General features: G+C 40.5%; 1 protein-coding gene across 1 annotated transcript; it reads left to right on the forward strand.

Moving 5' to 3' along the window:
* The first annotated feature begins 181 nt into the window (after window positions 1–181).
* CRELD2 (cysteine rich with EGF like domains 2) lies at window positions 182–11,916 on the forward strand. The gene is made up of 10 exons (XM_015852047.2): window positions 182–426; window positions 863–945; window positions 1,686–1,796; window positions 3,891–3,982; window positions 4,756–4,932; window positions 6,952–7,050; window positions 8,665–8,742; window positions 9,093–9,188; window positions 10,071–10,211; window positions 11,324–11,916. The coding sequence occupies exons 1-10, from the start codon at window positions 271–273 to the stop codon at window positions 11,380–11,382; spliced, it is 1,092 nt and encodes a 363-aa protein (XP_015707533.1). The 5' UTR covers window positions 182–270; the 3' UTR covers window positions 11,383–11,916.
* The last annotated feature ends 5,027 nt before the right edge of the window (window positions 11,917–16,943 follow it).

Here is a 16,943-nt window from a genome sequence, read left to right on the forward strand (position 1 = left end):
CTGTGCACGCGGGGGGCTCCGATTGGCCCGGAGCGTGGCGGCGGCTGATTGGACCACGTTCGTCCTCTCCCCCCTCCCGTAACCAATGGCCGCTGGCAGTCGGAGCGTGCGTGGGGCTGACGCGGAAATCTGAATGGGGCTCGCGGCCGCTGTGTGTCCGGTTGCTGCGGGGCCGGGGGCGGGGCGAGGCGGGGCCGCGGGGCCGCGCTAAGCCGGGCTGGGAGCGCGGCCGGGCCGCCTGGCCCATCGTCCTGCAGCGCCGCGCTCGCCATGGGGCCCGGCGTCACGCCTCGCTCGCCGTTGGCCGCACTGTGCGCCGCGCTGCTCCTCCTGCTGTTGCTGCCTCCTCCCCCTGCTATGGGCGCCGGTGAGCGGCGGCGCCTGGCGTGCTCCACCTGCCGGGGCATCGTGGACAGGTTCAACCAGGTGGGCGGCGGGGATGAGGGCAGGGTGCAGGGTGTACGGTGCAGGGTGCAGGGTGCAGGGTGTACGGTGCAGGCGGGACCCTCGTCAGACCTCGCGGCTCTTTCCGCGCTCGGGAGCCGCTGGGAGCACCAGCTCAGGGCCTGGGTGGGCTCGGGCTCCGCTGCCGGGGCTCCGCTGGTGCTGTAATGCCGGTGGGTGTCCGCAGGTTCTGACAGGTGAGTGGGAAGCACCGCCCCCCGCAGCCCCGTGCTGTCACCTGCGGCCTCGAGTGCTGCCGTCACCTCTGCTCCTTCACTTGTTGCTTATCGATTTGATCAGCTGCCTCAGAGCATTGCTGAAGTGACTGTGACATCACGTAAGCAGATATTGCTGCCCTAAACTTGTGTTGGAAACACGAACTGCTGCTTAGATTTTGTTGGTGCTGTTAATTTTCCAGGGGTTGGCAGATACAGCGAAGAAGAATTTTGGTGGTGGAAACACTGCTTGGGAGGAGAAGACTCTGTCCAAGTACGAGTCCAGGTGAGCTCCTCAGCGCTCCTTTGGTTGGTTTACGTATCCTGTGCATGCCTTTACAGAACCAGTGCTAATCTCGTGCTTAAACACCAGAGCTAAAGCCTCATGTGTCCAAATCATGAATCCACACTAACTGAAATACGGCAGGTTATGTTGTGTCTGCGCTTCATAAAGACTGGCGTCCCTTATTTGTGACCCATGATGCTTTATTGATTGTCCTAAACAGCGTGGACTTCATCTTGGTGTAGTGCCAGTCTTGTTTTACAATTAAAGCAGTAACCGCTCCCTGGAATTCACCGTTTGCTATTTCAGTACCAAATGGCAAAATGAAAGAGTGTCAGGTTGCTGCACTGCTTTGTGTATGTGTTTGATTATGGAGCGAAACGATCTGGCATCTTTCTTTCGAATTTCAAACTGGGTTTGTAATTTTAATTGGAACACTGATGAGCAGGGGTAGATTTTCTGAACTTTATGAGCTTGTGTCAGGTATTAGCAATATCTAAAAATTACTGTCGAATTTGGTAGAAAAATCTGGTAAACCTACAGTCTGGATACATAGTAAACACAATCTTCATAGTTACAGTGAAGTGAACTAGGTCTTTATTGTAATATTTACTCTGTCTTCGAGCTGGTTCAGAACACACTTTCAACTGATAAAATATTCTAGGCTGCAGGTCTCGCTTCTGTGCTTTGTGTGGTGCCAAATTAAACAGCAAATTAAACTCATGACTTTCCTTCTCTTGTAGTGAAATTCGACTTGTAGAGATCACGGAGAATCTCTGCGACAGCAGTAACTTTGAATGTAACAACATGGTAGAAGAGCATGAGGAACATATAGAGAAATGGTGGTTCAAACTGTAAGTATCTTTTTTGAGTGTAGATCTTTGTGCTGATAAATACGTAAGAGGGCAAAATACTAATGCTATATTCTGTGCCTGATCAGTAGGAGTATGTTAGTTGTAGCACAGAGATGAAAAGTGTGCAAGTCCACTTAATTCTTCTGACAGTTGGGAAATGTAGTTAGCTATGGAGATTCCAAGAGCTATCATGAGGTGACCCTGAGCTATATGTTCCAAATTAAGTTTATTCAGGGCTGCTAATTGCAGCCACCTCTGAATGGAAGTAGGGTTTTGTTGCACAACAGCAAGAAGTGGAAAAAGCATCTAAATACAATTTGGATGAGAAGAAAACCTCAGAGGACTTTTTTTTTTTTTTTTTTTTTTGCTCAACAATTAATAATAATTTCTCTATTCAGTGATTTTAAATTCATTAAGTTAGTGTTATTTGTGTTGTGTTAGTGCTGTAGCTTAAGTTTGCAAGATGCTAGACCAGGATTTTTCCAGACCCCAGGTAGTTTCCATCCTTCCATTTAGTACAGGAATGCATGTCTTTCAGGAAGTGGTACTGAATGAATTGTGCTGGGGATCACCCTGTGTAGATTAAGGAGCTGGGGTTGGTACTGTGTACAGTCTCTTTCAGCATCTTCATCAGTGACCTGGATGAAGGGATGGAATGCACCCTCAGCAAATTCAGTGATGATCCAAAACTGGGAGGAGTGACTGACACAGTGAGATTTGGACAGGCTAGAGAGTTGGGTGGAGAGGAACCTGATGAGTTTCAGCAAGGACAAGTGTAGAGACTGCCGCATAGGAGGAATAACTACGTGTGTCTGTACAGGTTAGGGGCTGATCTGCTGGAAGGGAACTCTAAACAGAAGGACCCAGGTGTCCTGGTAGACATCAGGTTGACCATGAGCCTGCACTGCGCCCTTGTGGCCACGAAGGCCAATGATATCCTGGGGTGCATTAGAAAGAGTGTGGCCAGCAGGTCAATGGAAATGATCCTCCCCCTCTACTCTGCCCTGGTGAGTCCACATCTGGGCAGTTCAGGAAAGATGGGGAACTACTGGAGAGAGGAGAGCCACAAAGATAATGAGGGGCCTGGAGAAGACTGAGAGGGGATCTTATTGATGTATATAATTATCTAAGGCCAGGTGTCAGTGTGTGTGTGGCCAAGTTCTTTTTGGTGATGCTCAATGACAACAAAGGACAATGGGCAGAGGAAATTGAAGATGAGAAAAAACTTCTTTACTGTAAGCATGACAGAACTACCCAGAGAGGTTGTGGAGTTGTCTTCTGTGGGGATATTCAAGACCAGTCTAGATACTTTTCCTTTGCAACCTACTGTAGAGATCCTACTTAAGCAGAGGAGTTGGTCTAGGTGGTTTTTAGAGGTCACTTTTAACCTCTACAGTGTTGTAAGTTGGAAGTGTAAATGTAGCAGATACTGTGCCTGCTTGTAAAGTAATACTTAGTGCTTATATTGTTTATTGAGGATATATTCTAGTGCTGAAGTAATGCATAACTATTACTTCTTAATACATTTAAAAAAAACAAACAAACAAACAAAAAACTTCCTAAATATTCCTTGATTCATGGCAAAAAAGAACAGGAATTTTAATATGCATCTTACCAAGAAGTCAGGTTCACAGTAATTTGAGCAAATGTTAGTATCTTCTTTTATCTTCTTTCTGAGGTAAATACAATACTTGTCTTTAAGACAGCTATTGTATTTAAGAGAAATATGTAAATGCACATGTCTGAATTTTATATAAACATACCCTAAGGAAAAAAAGAAAAAAGTGGAAGGAGATATCAAGAATGCACCGAAGTCATTTTGTTGATTACTCTTATTCCACTTTTCTTGTAAATAAAAACATGTGGAATCAGGTAATAGTATTTCAGTTTAGAAGGTTATTTTTTTTAACAGTGCCTAAAGTTAGAAGACTTTAAGCAATTGGTTCCTGAAATAAGGTCACTTCAGAAGAGAAGCTCCTAATCTTGTGTAACGTGCAATAGATTATGGTTGACAGTGTGGACATTCAGTTGTTTAAGTTAACTGTTAAAAATCTTTGTTCTTTTTATTGATAAATGACTGTCTTTCATATGCAGAAAGAAGAAATATCCCGATTTGTTTAAGTGGTTTTGCATAGAAACTTTAGAAGTTTGTTGCCCACCTGGAACTTATGGACCAGATTGCCTTGGTAATTTTTCTTTTGAAGCACTTTTTCACTTGCTTAATAATATGGACATATGAAGTATGATATTTGGCTTTAGACAGCAGCTGCTGAGTAATAAGTCTGTTGTTTAGATACCGTTTCAGAAGGTATGTAAAGAGCAGTTCTCAGATGAGTTAAAGAAAGACAAATCATCCAAAACATTATTGGGGATTAAACAAAAAAATAATAATCATAAATAAGGATGAGTTGAAAAAGGAGTGGCAGAAACAGGTGGGAACATGCTTGGTTAGAAGTGAAGTCTGATAGAAGAGAAAGAAAGTGTTTTGGCCACTGAAATTTGTATGGATTATAAATCTGTAAAACTTTGCATGTTGTTAGAGTTTAGCTTTGGTGTCTTATTTGGCAATTGCTAAAAATTTAGTGTTAATTCCTGGTGTTGATCTATGAGATCATTGGTAGGTTCTTCCAGCTGCAGTTTGAGCATTCTTACGTACGTGGAATAAATAAAGACACCAACTTTATCCCATAAGCTATAAAAATAGATAACATTCTAAGTCATGAAATTTATAGCTAAATTTCCCCGGAGACTGTTCCGAGTTCCTCTGTATTCTTAGATAGATATCCTAGTATTTTGGTTGCTCTCCGGGGATAAAGATTTGGAAATGGCATACAGTTATAGGTATATATTTTTCTGCTGTACTGTCTATGCAGAAGGGGGTGAGTGGGGAGGTTGTGGCTAAGAATAAGAAGTTATTTCCTTTTACACCTGATTGCAAAAATATTTTGATCCTTTTGAGCTTGTCGTGGTGGATCAGAAAGACCTTGCCATGGAAATGGCCACTGTGATGGTGATGGTACCCGAGGTGGAGATGGCACATGTAGCTGCAACAAGGAATACACAGGAGAATTTTGTATGGACTGTTCTAATGGTTACTACAGTAGCTTGAGAAATGACACGCATTCAGTTTGTACAGGTAATAAAATCATTGGCAACTGATAAGATCTTTGTCTTCCATCTTCTCTTTATTTTTTGGCAGACAAGGTAGAAACAATTTAAACAGGTAAGCGTAATAACTTTAAGTAGTTATGGGAAAATAGTCTTTGATTACTCAGGTTTAACCATGGAGGACTTGTCAGTCATGCTTATGGAATTCTGAGAATTCTGTAAGTCTCTTACCTAGACTAATTTTGATTTTTACCCTGCGTATTATTCCTCCTTCCTCTCTTTCCTTTTTTCTTTTTTTCTCTTTTTTTTTCTCCTTAAGAAGCAGAATTCATTTCTGTTGTGAGAGAAGACCAAGAATCAATTTTGTGCTGTTTCTTTAATCCCTTAAGGTATTGGACAAAAATCTTGGACAGAAGTGGCTGTTATTTCACTCCGATTTATAGGAGGGAGAAGAGGTACTTTGGTGTATGTATACCCAGCATGAAATTAGAAAACAACAGTTCAAATATTGGTCCTACCAGTTTATTACAAAGTTTAATCAGGGTGATTAGGAAGGGAAGGTAGGTGATAGAAAAGATAGAAAAAGGCAAGAATTGCATAAAGCAGGGATAGTCACTGCCAGGATCCAGCAGTGGTCCCGTTGCAAGACGTTCTGATGGTCCAAGGCAAAAGTGCAGGGGGGGAGAGCAGCAGCAGAGTGGCCAGCCTTGGGAAGCAAGTGGGTAGCAAGAAAGAGCTGCAGGGTAAGTCCAGGAGCAGGCAGCAGGATTCAGGTAGCAGGTCCAGGAGAGTCCATTAGTTAGCAGGACTTCCATAGTGAGGGATCTGATGGGAGACACCTTCAGAATGCAGACATCTTCAGTGTGCAGGTCTCAGTTCGTGAGGAACCTGATGTCCAAAAACCTCTCTTGTTCATGTTGCGAGGAATCTGATGTCAGAAAACCTAATGTCATGGTTGGTGATCCCTCTTTTATCCTCCCTTTTTCCTGCTTATGTGAAATTCCTGGGTGTTTGGGTAAGAGTCATGTGCAGTGCCCCCTGAGATGGCCATCTTCCTCAAGATAAGCCCACACAAAAGGTTGCTTCCTAGACATTCATCTGCAGTTTCTCTCTCTCTCTCTCTCTCTCTCTCTCTCTCTCTCTCTCTCTCTCTCTCTCTCTCTTATTTCCCCTGGCTTTGTCCATCTGTGTCCCTCAGAGGAAGGATTTCTCAACCCTTGACCAGGACTTGCTTGGGCTTGTTCATCTGTGTCCTTCAGCAAGCTTTGAGTCAATGGTATAAAAGAATAATCTCTTAGAGCTGCATTGTGAACTATTTTAACGGCTGGTTTCACCTCATGTCTCAAATACACTTAGCTGGAGTAAACAGGCATGGAAATAGCACATCAGTACAATGTTGATTCCAATTAAATACATTTTAGCTCAATTATGAAACAGTTCATCAGGCTGTACATATCATATGTTACCTTTTTTCAGCTATTTTTATGTTTTGAATAAGATTCTGTAGCATCTGAATCCTGATGGTGAGATTTATTTATTTTTTTATATTATTTCTTCATCTAGTAATTCTTCCATTTAGTTTGTTTTATATTATGACATAACATGCAGTCAGTCAGCTGGATTTATGGTGTGTTTTGTTGTTTTCTGAAGAGTAGTATTGCTTCATACATTGGCTTAATAGACAGCTGCAAATGAAATTATTTGAGAACAGTATAAATGGGTGCTGGCTTGTTCTTGATCTTCCCAGATATTTCAGAAACTGAACATACTTTTTGTCAGTATAATTGCATGACACTCCATTTTAAATGATGAAGGAATCTGTAGTAGCCAGGTTTGGCTTCCTGTACTTTTGGTAGGACAGAGCTGCCCTTTTGTGAATTATATCTCCACAAAGTCAAGTTTTAATCTTGCGAATCCAGGACTCAGACTACTAAAACAGGATGGTTTCTAGTAAATCCTAAATAAGTTTTTCTTTGAGAATGCATAAGCATTAACTCATATTGGAATCTCTCAACATAGCTCACATTGTGGTTTTCTGTCATCTCAGCCTGCCACACTGCTTGTAAAACTTGTACTGGTTCAAGTAACAAGGACTGCCAAGACTGTAAAGAAGGCTGGATCAAAAATGAAGAAGCGGCTTGTGTGGGTGAGTAATGCTTACTACACTTAAAGTAGGTTTTGCAGCAACACTGGCTGATAAAATTAGATTGCATGAAGTTTTATAGTATTTTTATGAGCGTGTTCTATGAAATCCATTGGCTTAGGTTTCTACATTTGTAGTTTCTCATTTCCAAACTTGTTTCACGTGGGAGCAATGTGGTATTTCTTCCCCACTGATCATCAGTTTCTAGCTCAGTATTTCTATCTTGGGAGATATATACGGAACATTTAAGGAAAAACTGCAGGACTGCAGTAATGTGAGAGTAACACATTCACTCAAATTAAGTAAAAGTCATGAGTACATGAAATATGCCATAGCAAACTGATCACATCAAACTAGCAGAATACATTTACAATAGTGTCTGGAAGCATTATATTAGAAGTTATGTAAATATAACTTCTTTTGTAATGTGCTAATGTGAATTAAGATTTGAATTGCTGCTAATGCAACACCTGCCTTGTCAATGGTAGAACACAGTAAGAAGTTCTTAAAGTACTCTATTACCGTCTTCTATACAGCTCCTTTTTTTCCACATTGCAGCTGTTAAAGTACAAGCCAGTTAATAAGTTAAAAGGAATCATGTTGGCAGCAACTATGACTGAAATAGCTTTTTTTAAACCAAATCTTTTTCAGTAATGAATACCATTGTGCTCTTTCTTTGAATTTACAAGACCAGAATATTTTAACTTGCTGGGTAAAACTGTTTTGGCTTGGCTGGTTTGGTCCATAACTTTGTTTTATTTTTCAGTTTGCTCTTTGTGGAAAATGATGGGCTTTAGTTGTGTGAATTTCTTGTTGTCTTTTTCTTGTTTTTCTTAGTAAATACTTCTAAAAGTTCCGTAGTTTGGTCTGACAGGATAGAGTAATCAGAGTATTTGTAAGGGTAGCTAATTGTAAAGGTATTGACCAAGACGGTGGTAAATAGCCAAAGGTTATTAGCAAAAGAAAACTCAGCAATGTTGATACCTAGACCGGAAAGCTGAGACAGTCTCCACTGGGGAGCAATCTCCAAGTGATGCTGCCTCAGTGGTGGTCAGCCCTTAAATGAGGTCTCAGAGGAGGTGGAGTCATAGTCTACCCCTTCCGGGAGCACAGCTAGATTACTCTCACCTGTGCTCCCACAGCTGACCCAACACTTGCCTCAGCTGATTAGTTAGTGGTTCAAGATGTGATTTCCCATACAGTATTTCAGAAGGGTACTCAGTTTTGCCTGCATTTATGCTTTTTATACAGATAGTGTAACACTGACTTGAAAATTACAAGGATGGCAGGTATCCTGGAAGCTTTGTTTAACTCCATCTCTTGAATTTCTAATACATCTGTTGTTGTCATCACAGAACAGCTTCTGCAGATCACAGTTTTCATTTGTTAATATAACTTTATACTGAAGAAAACAGTAACTAAATTATCATGTTACTTTATTTGCAGTTGCATTACCTAAAGATAAGCTCATTGTAATGATGGTTCTCAATTCTTTTCAAGTTTATAGCTTTTGTGGGCCAGTTATTACATGATATCTTAAGTATAGCATTTGAATATTAATCTGTCTTTTTAATTGTGACTGCTATTTCAGGTAACTTTTTGCTCTTTATATTACAGATTTAGATGAATGTGCCTCTTCTCCTTGCAAAGATGAGCAGTATTGTTTGAACACAGATGGATCTTTCTCATGCAAAGGTTTTGTTTTGATCTGCTTGTATAGTAAACTGTCTAGAATCTTAATAGTATGCTAGAGAAGGCATTTAGTACCATGTGGTCTGATTCTGTCTGGGGTTAGGGAGGATGAGGCTTTAGACCTGTCATGTGAGTAATGTGAGACATTTATGGCTCTTTCTTGTCTGGGTAATCTGACTGATTTCAAGGGTGTTATTTTAAGACTGAGATAGTTGAATTTTTATATTTAATTATTTTATCTGAAGTGTGGGTATACTGGCTGACTTTAAGGGAGGGGTTATTTTAAAACTGAAGTATAATTTTAAAACTGAAGTATAATAACATAATTTTGATGCTTGAAATATTTTCTTTAGCATGTGATGCTAGCTGTGTAGGTTGCACAGGAGAAGGTTCTGACAAGTGTAAGACCTGCGCATCTGGATACATGAAGGAAGATGAGAAGTGTACAGGTTGGTGAATTGAACAGGATATAGCTAGGTGCCAGTCAACACACTGTTAAGTCACATTGAGGAGCTGTTAAAGCACTTTCACTTCAGTCTGATTCAGGTTTCAAACCTATCAGAATAATTCTAGTTGTTGTGATATTAGCAGTAAAGATTCTATAATGTTTTTGGTTTTTTTTTTATTTTGTTAAGCTAATATGCATGATAAAGTTTAAAGCTGAAACTTTCCAACAAAAAGATAAAATTATTTTGTAGCCAATTCCAGAAACAAATGCACAAATACTGTCAGCTACATATCACTTCACTAGAAGTCTGTCTGTAGTCATTTATTTTACAGAAAAGACAGTATGCAGTACAGTCTTTCTTTTGGATCCATTAATGTCCAAATTCCAATGATAATAATTTGCAGTGAATTGTAACACATGAAGTAAGAGGGCAATCAAAGCTTCTCAGTGTGGGAGAGAATAGGGTACACAATCTTAAATAGCTTTTAACTGTGATGGTGAAGTATTTACAAGATCCCTTCTGTTTTGTTGCACCTTGGTGGCATGGACAGAAAGTGACAATGGGAAATCTGCAGTAGGTTAAGATGAATGCTGTAGTTTAATTGATTTCCTGATGTAAGACCTGCAAAACATAAAATGTTTTTGTCTGAATAAGTCTGAAGCAGTCTGAAATATGGCAAATTTTTACTTTAGTAAAAATTTACTTTAGTAGGAGTCAAATCTGTTGCAGCAGCATTCTGCTATTCAGTGTCTTTAGTAAGCAATTAACTGCTATGGTGGAAGTGTCCTGAGATGGAATTTTATTTGAGCATAACTAACTTATATAACAAAACCACAGCAATGGACTTGTTAATTTCTTTTCCTCTCTCTATCCTGTCTCTAGATATAGATGAGTGTAACCTTTCAGAAAAGGTATGCACGAAGGAGAATGAAGACTGTGTTAATACTCCAGGTAGTTATAAGTGTGTATGTTCAGAAGGGTTTGAAGATAAGGATGGAACATGTGTTCAAACTGTAAAAACAGGCAAGTGACTTTCTAATGACAAATTTTTAAATATATACATAGATGGAGGTGTGTTTCTGACTAATGATCTTGCCACTTGTAAATTATTCTGTATAACTTATTATCTTTCTAAAGCTCTAGTCTGTCTCAGGTTGTTGCAGTTGGCCGTGTATTCTGGCATGCATGTTTTCTTGCTCAAAAATGGGTGCTTTTTAAACGTCATGTTCCCATGTTGTATTTTGTTTAAATGAAGGTTATGTTTGTAAGTCACTAGGTTTCATTAATGTGAACTAACAGATCACTGCTACCACAAAAGCAAGGTTGCCTGCCTCGTTGCTTTTTTCTTCATTATTAATTATGACTTAGAGGCTTTATCTGAATGTACACAGAACGCACAAGAATCAGAACTGGTGAATCTTTCATTAATGAAGTTGTGAAGATCTTTGCAGTACTATACAGTATTGCCCTTTATGGTCTTTCAGTTAACTTCACTCTGTACTTACTGTTCTTATTAGTTCTTTTTCAAAAACAAATGAAAAAACTTGAAAATGCATGGTAACATCTGCTGAATATTTGCATGCATGAAAGCTGCATAACTATGATTTTAATGTGGCCTGACACTTTATGAAAGTAAAAGCAAAATGAACAGTTTACAGTGTGACCTAACGTTTTCTTGTAGTGATGCTGTTAACCACATGATAAAGCTGCTCTGTTTTTTAAGGGCTGTTTTGACATCTGAACCATGCGCTCTGCAATATAGAACATGATTCTGAGTAATTCTTGCTTTTTATGTTGAAATTTCTGAATGTCTTATGGGAGGTCCTGTGGAAAGGAGAAAATTCCTTGTGAATAGCTGAAAACAAAAGTTTGAAATGGAAGTAGCTGTACTGCTTTTATCTTTCACTACCACTGTGAAACCAGTGTGCTTGAACCTTTTGTTTGCTTCTGGTAAAAGTTTCATTAGCTTGGGCTTGCTGGTGCAAATAACCCTTTTATATGACTTTATGCCTTGTTTGGTCTTGTAAAATATGTTGATTTGGGGTTTCCCTTTTAAAAATTCTTCATTTAAAAAACTGTGATGTAGTTAATAGTACATACTCATTTTTGCGTTCTAACAATACCTAATTTCACAGGAGAGGAAATGGAGACTGAAGCAACTGAGCCTTCACATACGGGACATGAGGACTTATGATCTGCATTCAGAACCAAAAGACATTCCTATTCTCAAGTTCTAAATTATTGGACTAAGCCTGTGTTAGCTGACATACTGTGGGAATGGTATTAAACATGCAGGCTACCATTAAGATTTTTTGTTTTTTTTAAAGGTGATAAACTGCTCTTTAAGCTGCATTTCTTTATTCTTAAATGCCACTTTTTATATAGTTCTCTAAGAACAACAGTCTAGATGGGTAAGTATTTGAATTAACATAAATTGCACCCAACAGTAGTAAAGAAATTGAAGGTTTCTCATTCTAGTGCCTACTGGTAATTATCATCTTTTTTTGGAAGGACTTAGTTGCACTTCATAATTCAAGAAAAAAAATCGAAACTGAATCATCTTTTTTGACGTGAGAAATATTTCTGTAACTGAAATACAGCATTTATAAATTGTGAAAGAGGAGATCTCTTTGAGGGGAGGAAAAACACTGTTCCCTTAAATTAGAATGCCTACTACTGCATTCAATAAAAGTTTATTTTGTTGGAATGTGCCTTAAAATTTTTAAAATGTTAGTACCTCGCTGTGTGGTCATGTTTGCTTTTTGTTTGGACAGTGGAAGAGGTTAAAAAAAAATACAGAACCTTATAAGCCTTATTGGCGCCTCCAGTGGCGCAGTGGTAGGAATGCCGCTTGCAACACTGGGGCCCAGGGTTCGAATCCCCCCTGTGGCGCAAGTGGTAGAAGTGCCGCTCTGCTACACAGGAGGCTCGAATCCCGGGGGTTGGACTCGATGATCTCTAAGGTCCCTTCCAACCCGCATGAGACTGTGATACTGTGATAAGCTCTGTATTTCTGTTCAGCGCTGGATGCCTTTTGTAAGTTGTGCCAGAGTGTACATTTTTGGGGGGAAATGTAATTCTTAGAGGAAAATAATGTCAAATAGCTTTCCAAAGGCAGGTAGGCATATCTTTCTTCCAGATACTCGCATTAAGTGTATAAAATTATAAAGAGATGAAAAGTAAGCTTGGCTAATACTGGCAGTCCATATCTCAGAGTTGTTATGTGAGTGAACTCTGAAAGTGATGAAATCTTAGTTTCCACTACCATCTACTGCTGCAGGTAGTAGTTTCTCGTCTTTTTCAGAGCAAGCATATTACAAACAATTTATCTTGTTGTTTCTTTTGCCATTTTGGAAATAAAGCTAATAAGTATAGCATGAAATACATTCCCACATTGTCCCTAGGCAAGTATTAGAGCTAAAATTATTGTGCTGTTCTGCGGGACCATCAAAGCTGTAAATAAAGCAAGGACCAGCCTGCTGCAGCGTTTTAAGTTTAGATAGAAGTGAGTAGAGTCTGGAAGTGGTAGATACTGGGAGCATGATGAGGTAGTATAGAATGCTGATAAAAAGAACATAGTATAAGCTTGACAGTGAAGATGTTATTGTCAAGAAACCTTCAACAGTACCCTCAGGTAAATGAAAGTACAAAGGCCCTACCATACAACGAGACCTGGAAAGGCTGGAGGTTTACACAGGGAGTAACCTGATGAGGTTTAACAAGAGTAAGCGTAGAGTCTTGCGCCTGGGGAGGAATAACTGCATACATCAGGACTGGTTAGGGGATGACCTGCTGGAGAGGAGCTCTGAGGAGAAGGACCTGAGGGTCCTGGTGGACAACAGGTTGTCCTTAAACCAGCAGCGTACCCTTGTGGCCATGTTTACTGAGCTACATATTTCATAGACATCTAACAGTAAGTATGCTGCTGCACTGCTGAGTTTCTAGAGTCAGTCTTGTTTTGTTCTGTATCCTTGTTTTACTGCTTCAGACCATAATTGCACTTCATTTTAAAAGTCAGAACTAAGAATTGTTCTGACTGAATATTGGTTTTTTGGCCCTCCAATGTGAATATAATGAGAAGTGGGCTCTTAATTTTTATTTTTATTATTTTTTTTTTCTTTTTCTCATCATCTCAAAATGAGCATGGAAGGTGGGAAGTACACTACTCATAAGTTTCCAAGCACTGTACAGAAAGGTTCTCTGTTAGGTTATAATTGAACCCTACAGAAGATTCATATTGGACTTAGATGGAGACACCTTCCAGGAACAAGAAATTTGTCAAGATCCTGGTCACGGTAAAATGAGGGCTGCTCTGAAAGTAGTGCTTCCTATTTTATTATGTTGGCCTACAGCATCAGAGGTAAGTGTTGGTGGTATGGCAGTAGAGGTTGCACCAACATGCTGTTATGTTTTGTTGTCATGTAATAGATGGCAGCAGAGGGATAGTTTGACAGAGTGGTATCTAACATGGAAGTACATGTGGAGCAAAGGTGTATCATTGAATTCCTCCATGCAGAAACTGCAATGTACCACAAAAATACTACATGCATTACTCAAATTTTTGGTTTTTAACCTTATTTCATGTCCAAATGTGAAGTTTTTTTGTGTCAAGCTGCCTGTCACCCTTCAGCATTTAACTGACCACGAAGTAATGAAATTACTTAATTTCTCAATGAATTGGTAGTCTTAATGTTTGAAAAAGTCTTTGCTCTTTTTCTGTCAGTTTAGCTATAATAACGGAAGTGAAACAGATTCTCTTATTTTTCTTAGTATAGTGTCCAAAATTGATGTTCAAGCTTAGTTTATGAGATCTGGAAATTCAGAGAGACCATTATTAGTATGTTGAGAAATCCATGCACTGAAAACCTTAACGTTGCTCAGAGAATCATGGAATGAGTGCATTAAAAAGAACTACCAAAAAAAAAAAAAAAAACAAAAAAAAAAAAAAAAAAATCCTTTTGTTGAGCATCAGGATGTTCATGTTGGCCAGTTTCTTTGTTTTGTCAAGGTCCCTCTGAAGGGCACACAACCGTTTGGTCAGTCCGCTAATACTCCTGGTTTTGTGTTGTGTGCAGACTTTCCAGGAGTGGGTCCTGTTCCATCCTCCAGGTCATTAATGAAGGTATTAATATGGGCCTCAGGATCAACCCCTGGGAAATGCCACCTTTACAGACCCATGTCATACAGACCCTGATCCAGGGGATCAGGCCTAGCCAGCATGGTGCATGAAGGGCAGGTCCTGTTTGACCAACCTGATCTCCTTCTATGATCTAGTGATCCATCTGGTGGATGAGGGAAAGGCTTTTGATGTGGTCTACCTAGACTTCAGCAAAGCCTCTGACACTGTCTTCCACAGTATTCTCCTGCCGAAGCTGGCTTGAATGGGTACACTCTTGGCTGGGTAAGGAGCTGGCTGGACAGCCGGGCTCAGAGAGTGGTGGTGAATGGAGTTAAAGCCAGCTGGCAACCGGTCACGAGTGGTGTTCCCCAAGGGTTGGTGCTGGGGCCTGTCTTCTTCAAATTTTTATTAATGTCCTGGATGAGGGCATCGAGTGCACCCTCAGTAAGTTTGCATATGACACCAAATTGGCTGGGAACATGGATCTGCCTGGGGGTAGCGAGGCCCTACAGAGGGATCTGGACAGGCTGGAGAGCTGGGCTGAAGCCAATGGGATGAGGTTCAACAAGACCAAATGCTGCATCCTGCACTTTGGCTACAACAACCCCGAGTGACGCTACAGGCTTGGGGCGGAGTGGCTGGAAGACTGTGTAGAGGAAATGGGCCTGGGGCTATTGATTGATGGTCGGCTGAACGTGAGCTGATGGTGTGCCCAGGTGGCTGAGAAGGCCAATGGCATCCTGGCTTGCATCAGAAACAGTGTTGCCAGCAGGAGCAGAGAAGTGATTGTGTCCCCCTGTACTCAGCACTGGTGAGGCTGTATCTTGAGTACGGTGTCCAGTTTTGGGGCCCTCACTGCAAGAAAGACATTGGGGCCCTGGAACACGTTCAGAGGAGGGCTACAAAGCTGGTGAGGGGTCTGGAGCACAGGCCTTATGAGGAGCGGCTGAAGGAGCTGGGAATGTTCAGCCTGGAGGAGGCTCAGGGGAGATGTTATTGCTCTCTAACTTCCTGAAGGGAGGCTGTAGTGAGCTGGGGGTCGGCCTCTTATCTCATGTCATTAGTGATAGGACCTGAGGGAATGGTTTCAAGCTGCAGCAGGGGAGATTCAGGCTGGACATTAGAAAATATTACTTCTCAGAAAGGGTGGTCAGGCACTGGAATGGACTGCCCAGAGAGGTGGTGGAGTCACCGACCCTGGGGGTGTTCAAGGGATGACTGGATGTTGTGTTGAGAGACATGGTTTAGTGGGAGATACTGGTAATAGGTGAATGGCTGGTCTGGATGATCATTTAGGTCTTTTCCAACCTTGGTGATTCTGTGATAACTAAGTGCTGGATCTTTGATCACAACCCTCTGAGCCAGGCAGTTCAGCCAGTTTTCAGTCCGCATCATTATCTGTTTATCTAGCTTATGTTTGAATTTATCAGTGAAGATGTCAACGGACAGTGTGAAAGACCTTGCTTAAAGTCAAGGTAAACAACATCCAGTGCTCTGTGCGCATCCATCAAGCTTGTTTTGTTGTAGAATTTACTTTCTGCAAGTCCTTAGGCACCTTTTCCAATTATCACTTTTCAAAGATGATTAAGAGTAGCTTTGCAAGAACATTGGCTAGCCTTGTGTGCATCCCATCAGACCCAATGGACTAGTGTATGACTGTTTGTTGAAATGTTTCCTAATCTGATCCTCTTTCAGGTGTCTTCCTTATTCCAGATATTGACATAGGCTTGGGAATCTTGAAAACAAATATTGCCAGTAAAGACCAAAGCAAAGAAGTCACTTATTACTTTGGCCTTTTCTGTGTCCTGTCACCCAATACCCAATTGTTCAGCAGCAGGCAATTTTCTGTCACCTTTCACTTTCTGCTTACATATTTGCTGCAGATAGGCCTGTAGTAGCCCTTGTTCTTCAAATTCCTTACCTGGTTCTACTTCCGGATAGTCTTTGACTTTCTTGACCCCATCTTTTCGTGTTTAGACAGTATCTCTGTATTCCTCTGGGGTCACCTGGTCACCTGCCCTATTTCCACACCTCATTCACTCCTATGTATATATGGGAGGGGGGGCACACACACTTTAAACTGAATAGTTTCACATTAATTTTTAGGTATCTTCTAAGACTCCAGTTTGGGTCCTGTTATTCTTGCCTGTTGTGCATGGCTGTAAGAAAGAAGTTATTTCAAGTTTCATTTTTTTAACGTTGTTTCTCTTCAATATTTCTAAGTTAAAAATAAATAAATAAATAAATAAAATGAAATGAAAATTAGTGGTGAGATCAGGAGGAGGAACGTGTACCCAACCAAATAAATAAGATGGTCTGTATGTATTTTTTCTACAGTAAGAAAGACTGCTCAAAAGTGGATATGTGAATAGGCAATTTGATCTTCTAACCGGAGGGACCTTGTGGGTCATCTTATTTTTGCCCAACAAAGCCAACTGGGATTGTTGTTTGTGACATCTGAAAACATACCAAGTTACAAAATTGATGCAATATCTTTTCAATCATTCCCTTTGGTTTTATGTATCAAAATGTATTGTCAGGTACTTACTTTATAGTAGTTATTTTTAATGACTGGCAAAACAAATACCATCCTGCATGCAGCTGTGCTTATAGCCTCATTTGTTTAAGGCAATATG

This window comes from Coturnix japonica, chromosome 1 (genome assembly GCF_001577835.2).
Source record: "Coturnix japonica isolate 7356 chromosome 1, Coturnix japonica 2.1, whole genome shotgun sequence".
Classification (NCBI taxonomy): domain Eukaryota; kingdom Metazoa; phylum Chordata; class Aves; order Galliformes; family Phasianidae; genus Coturnix; species Coturnix japonica.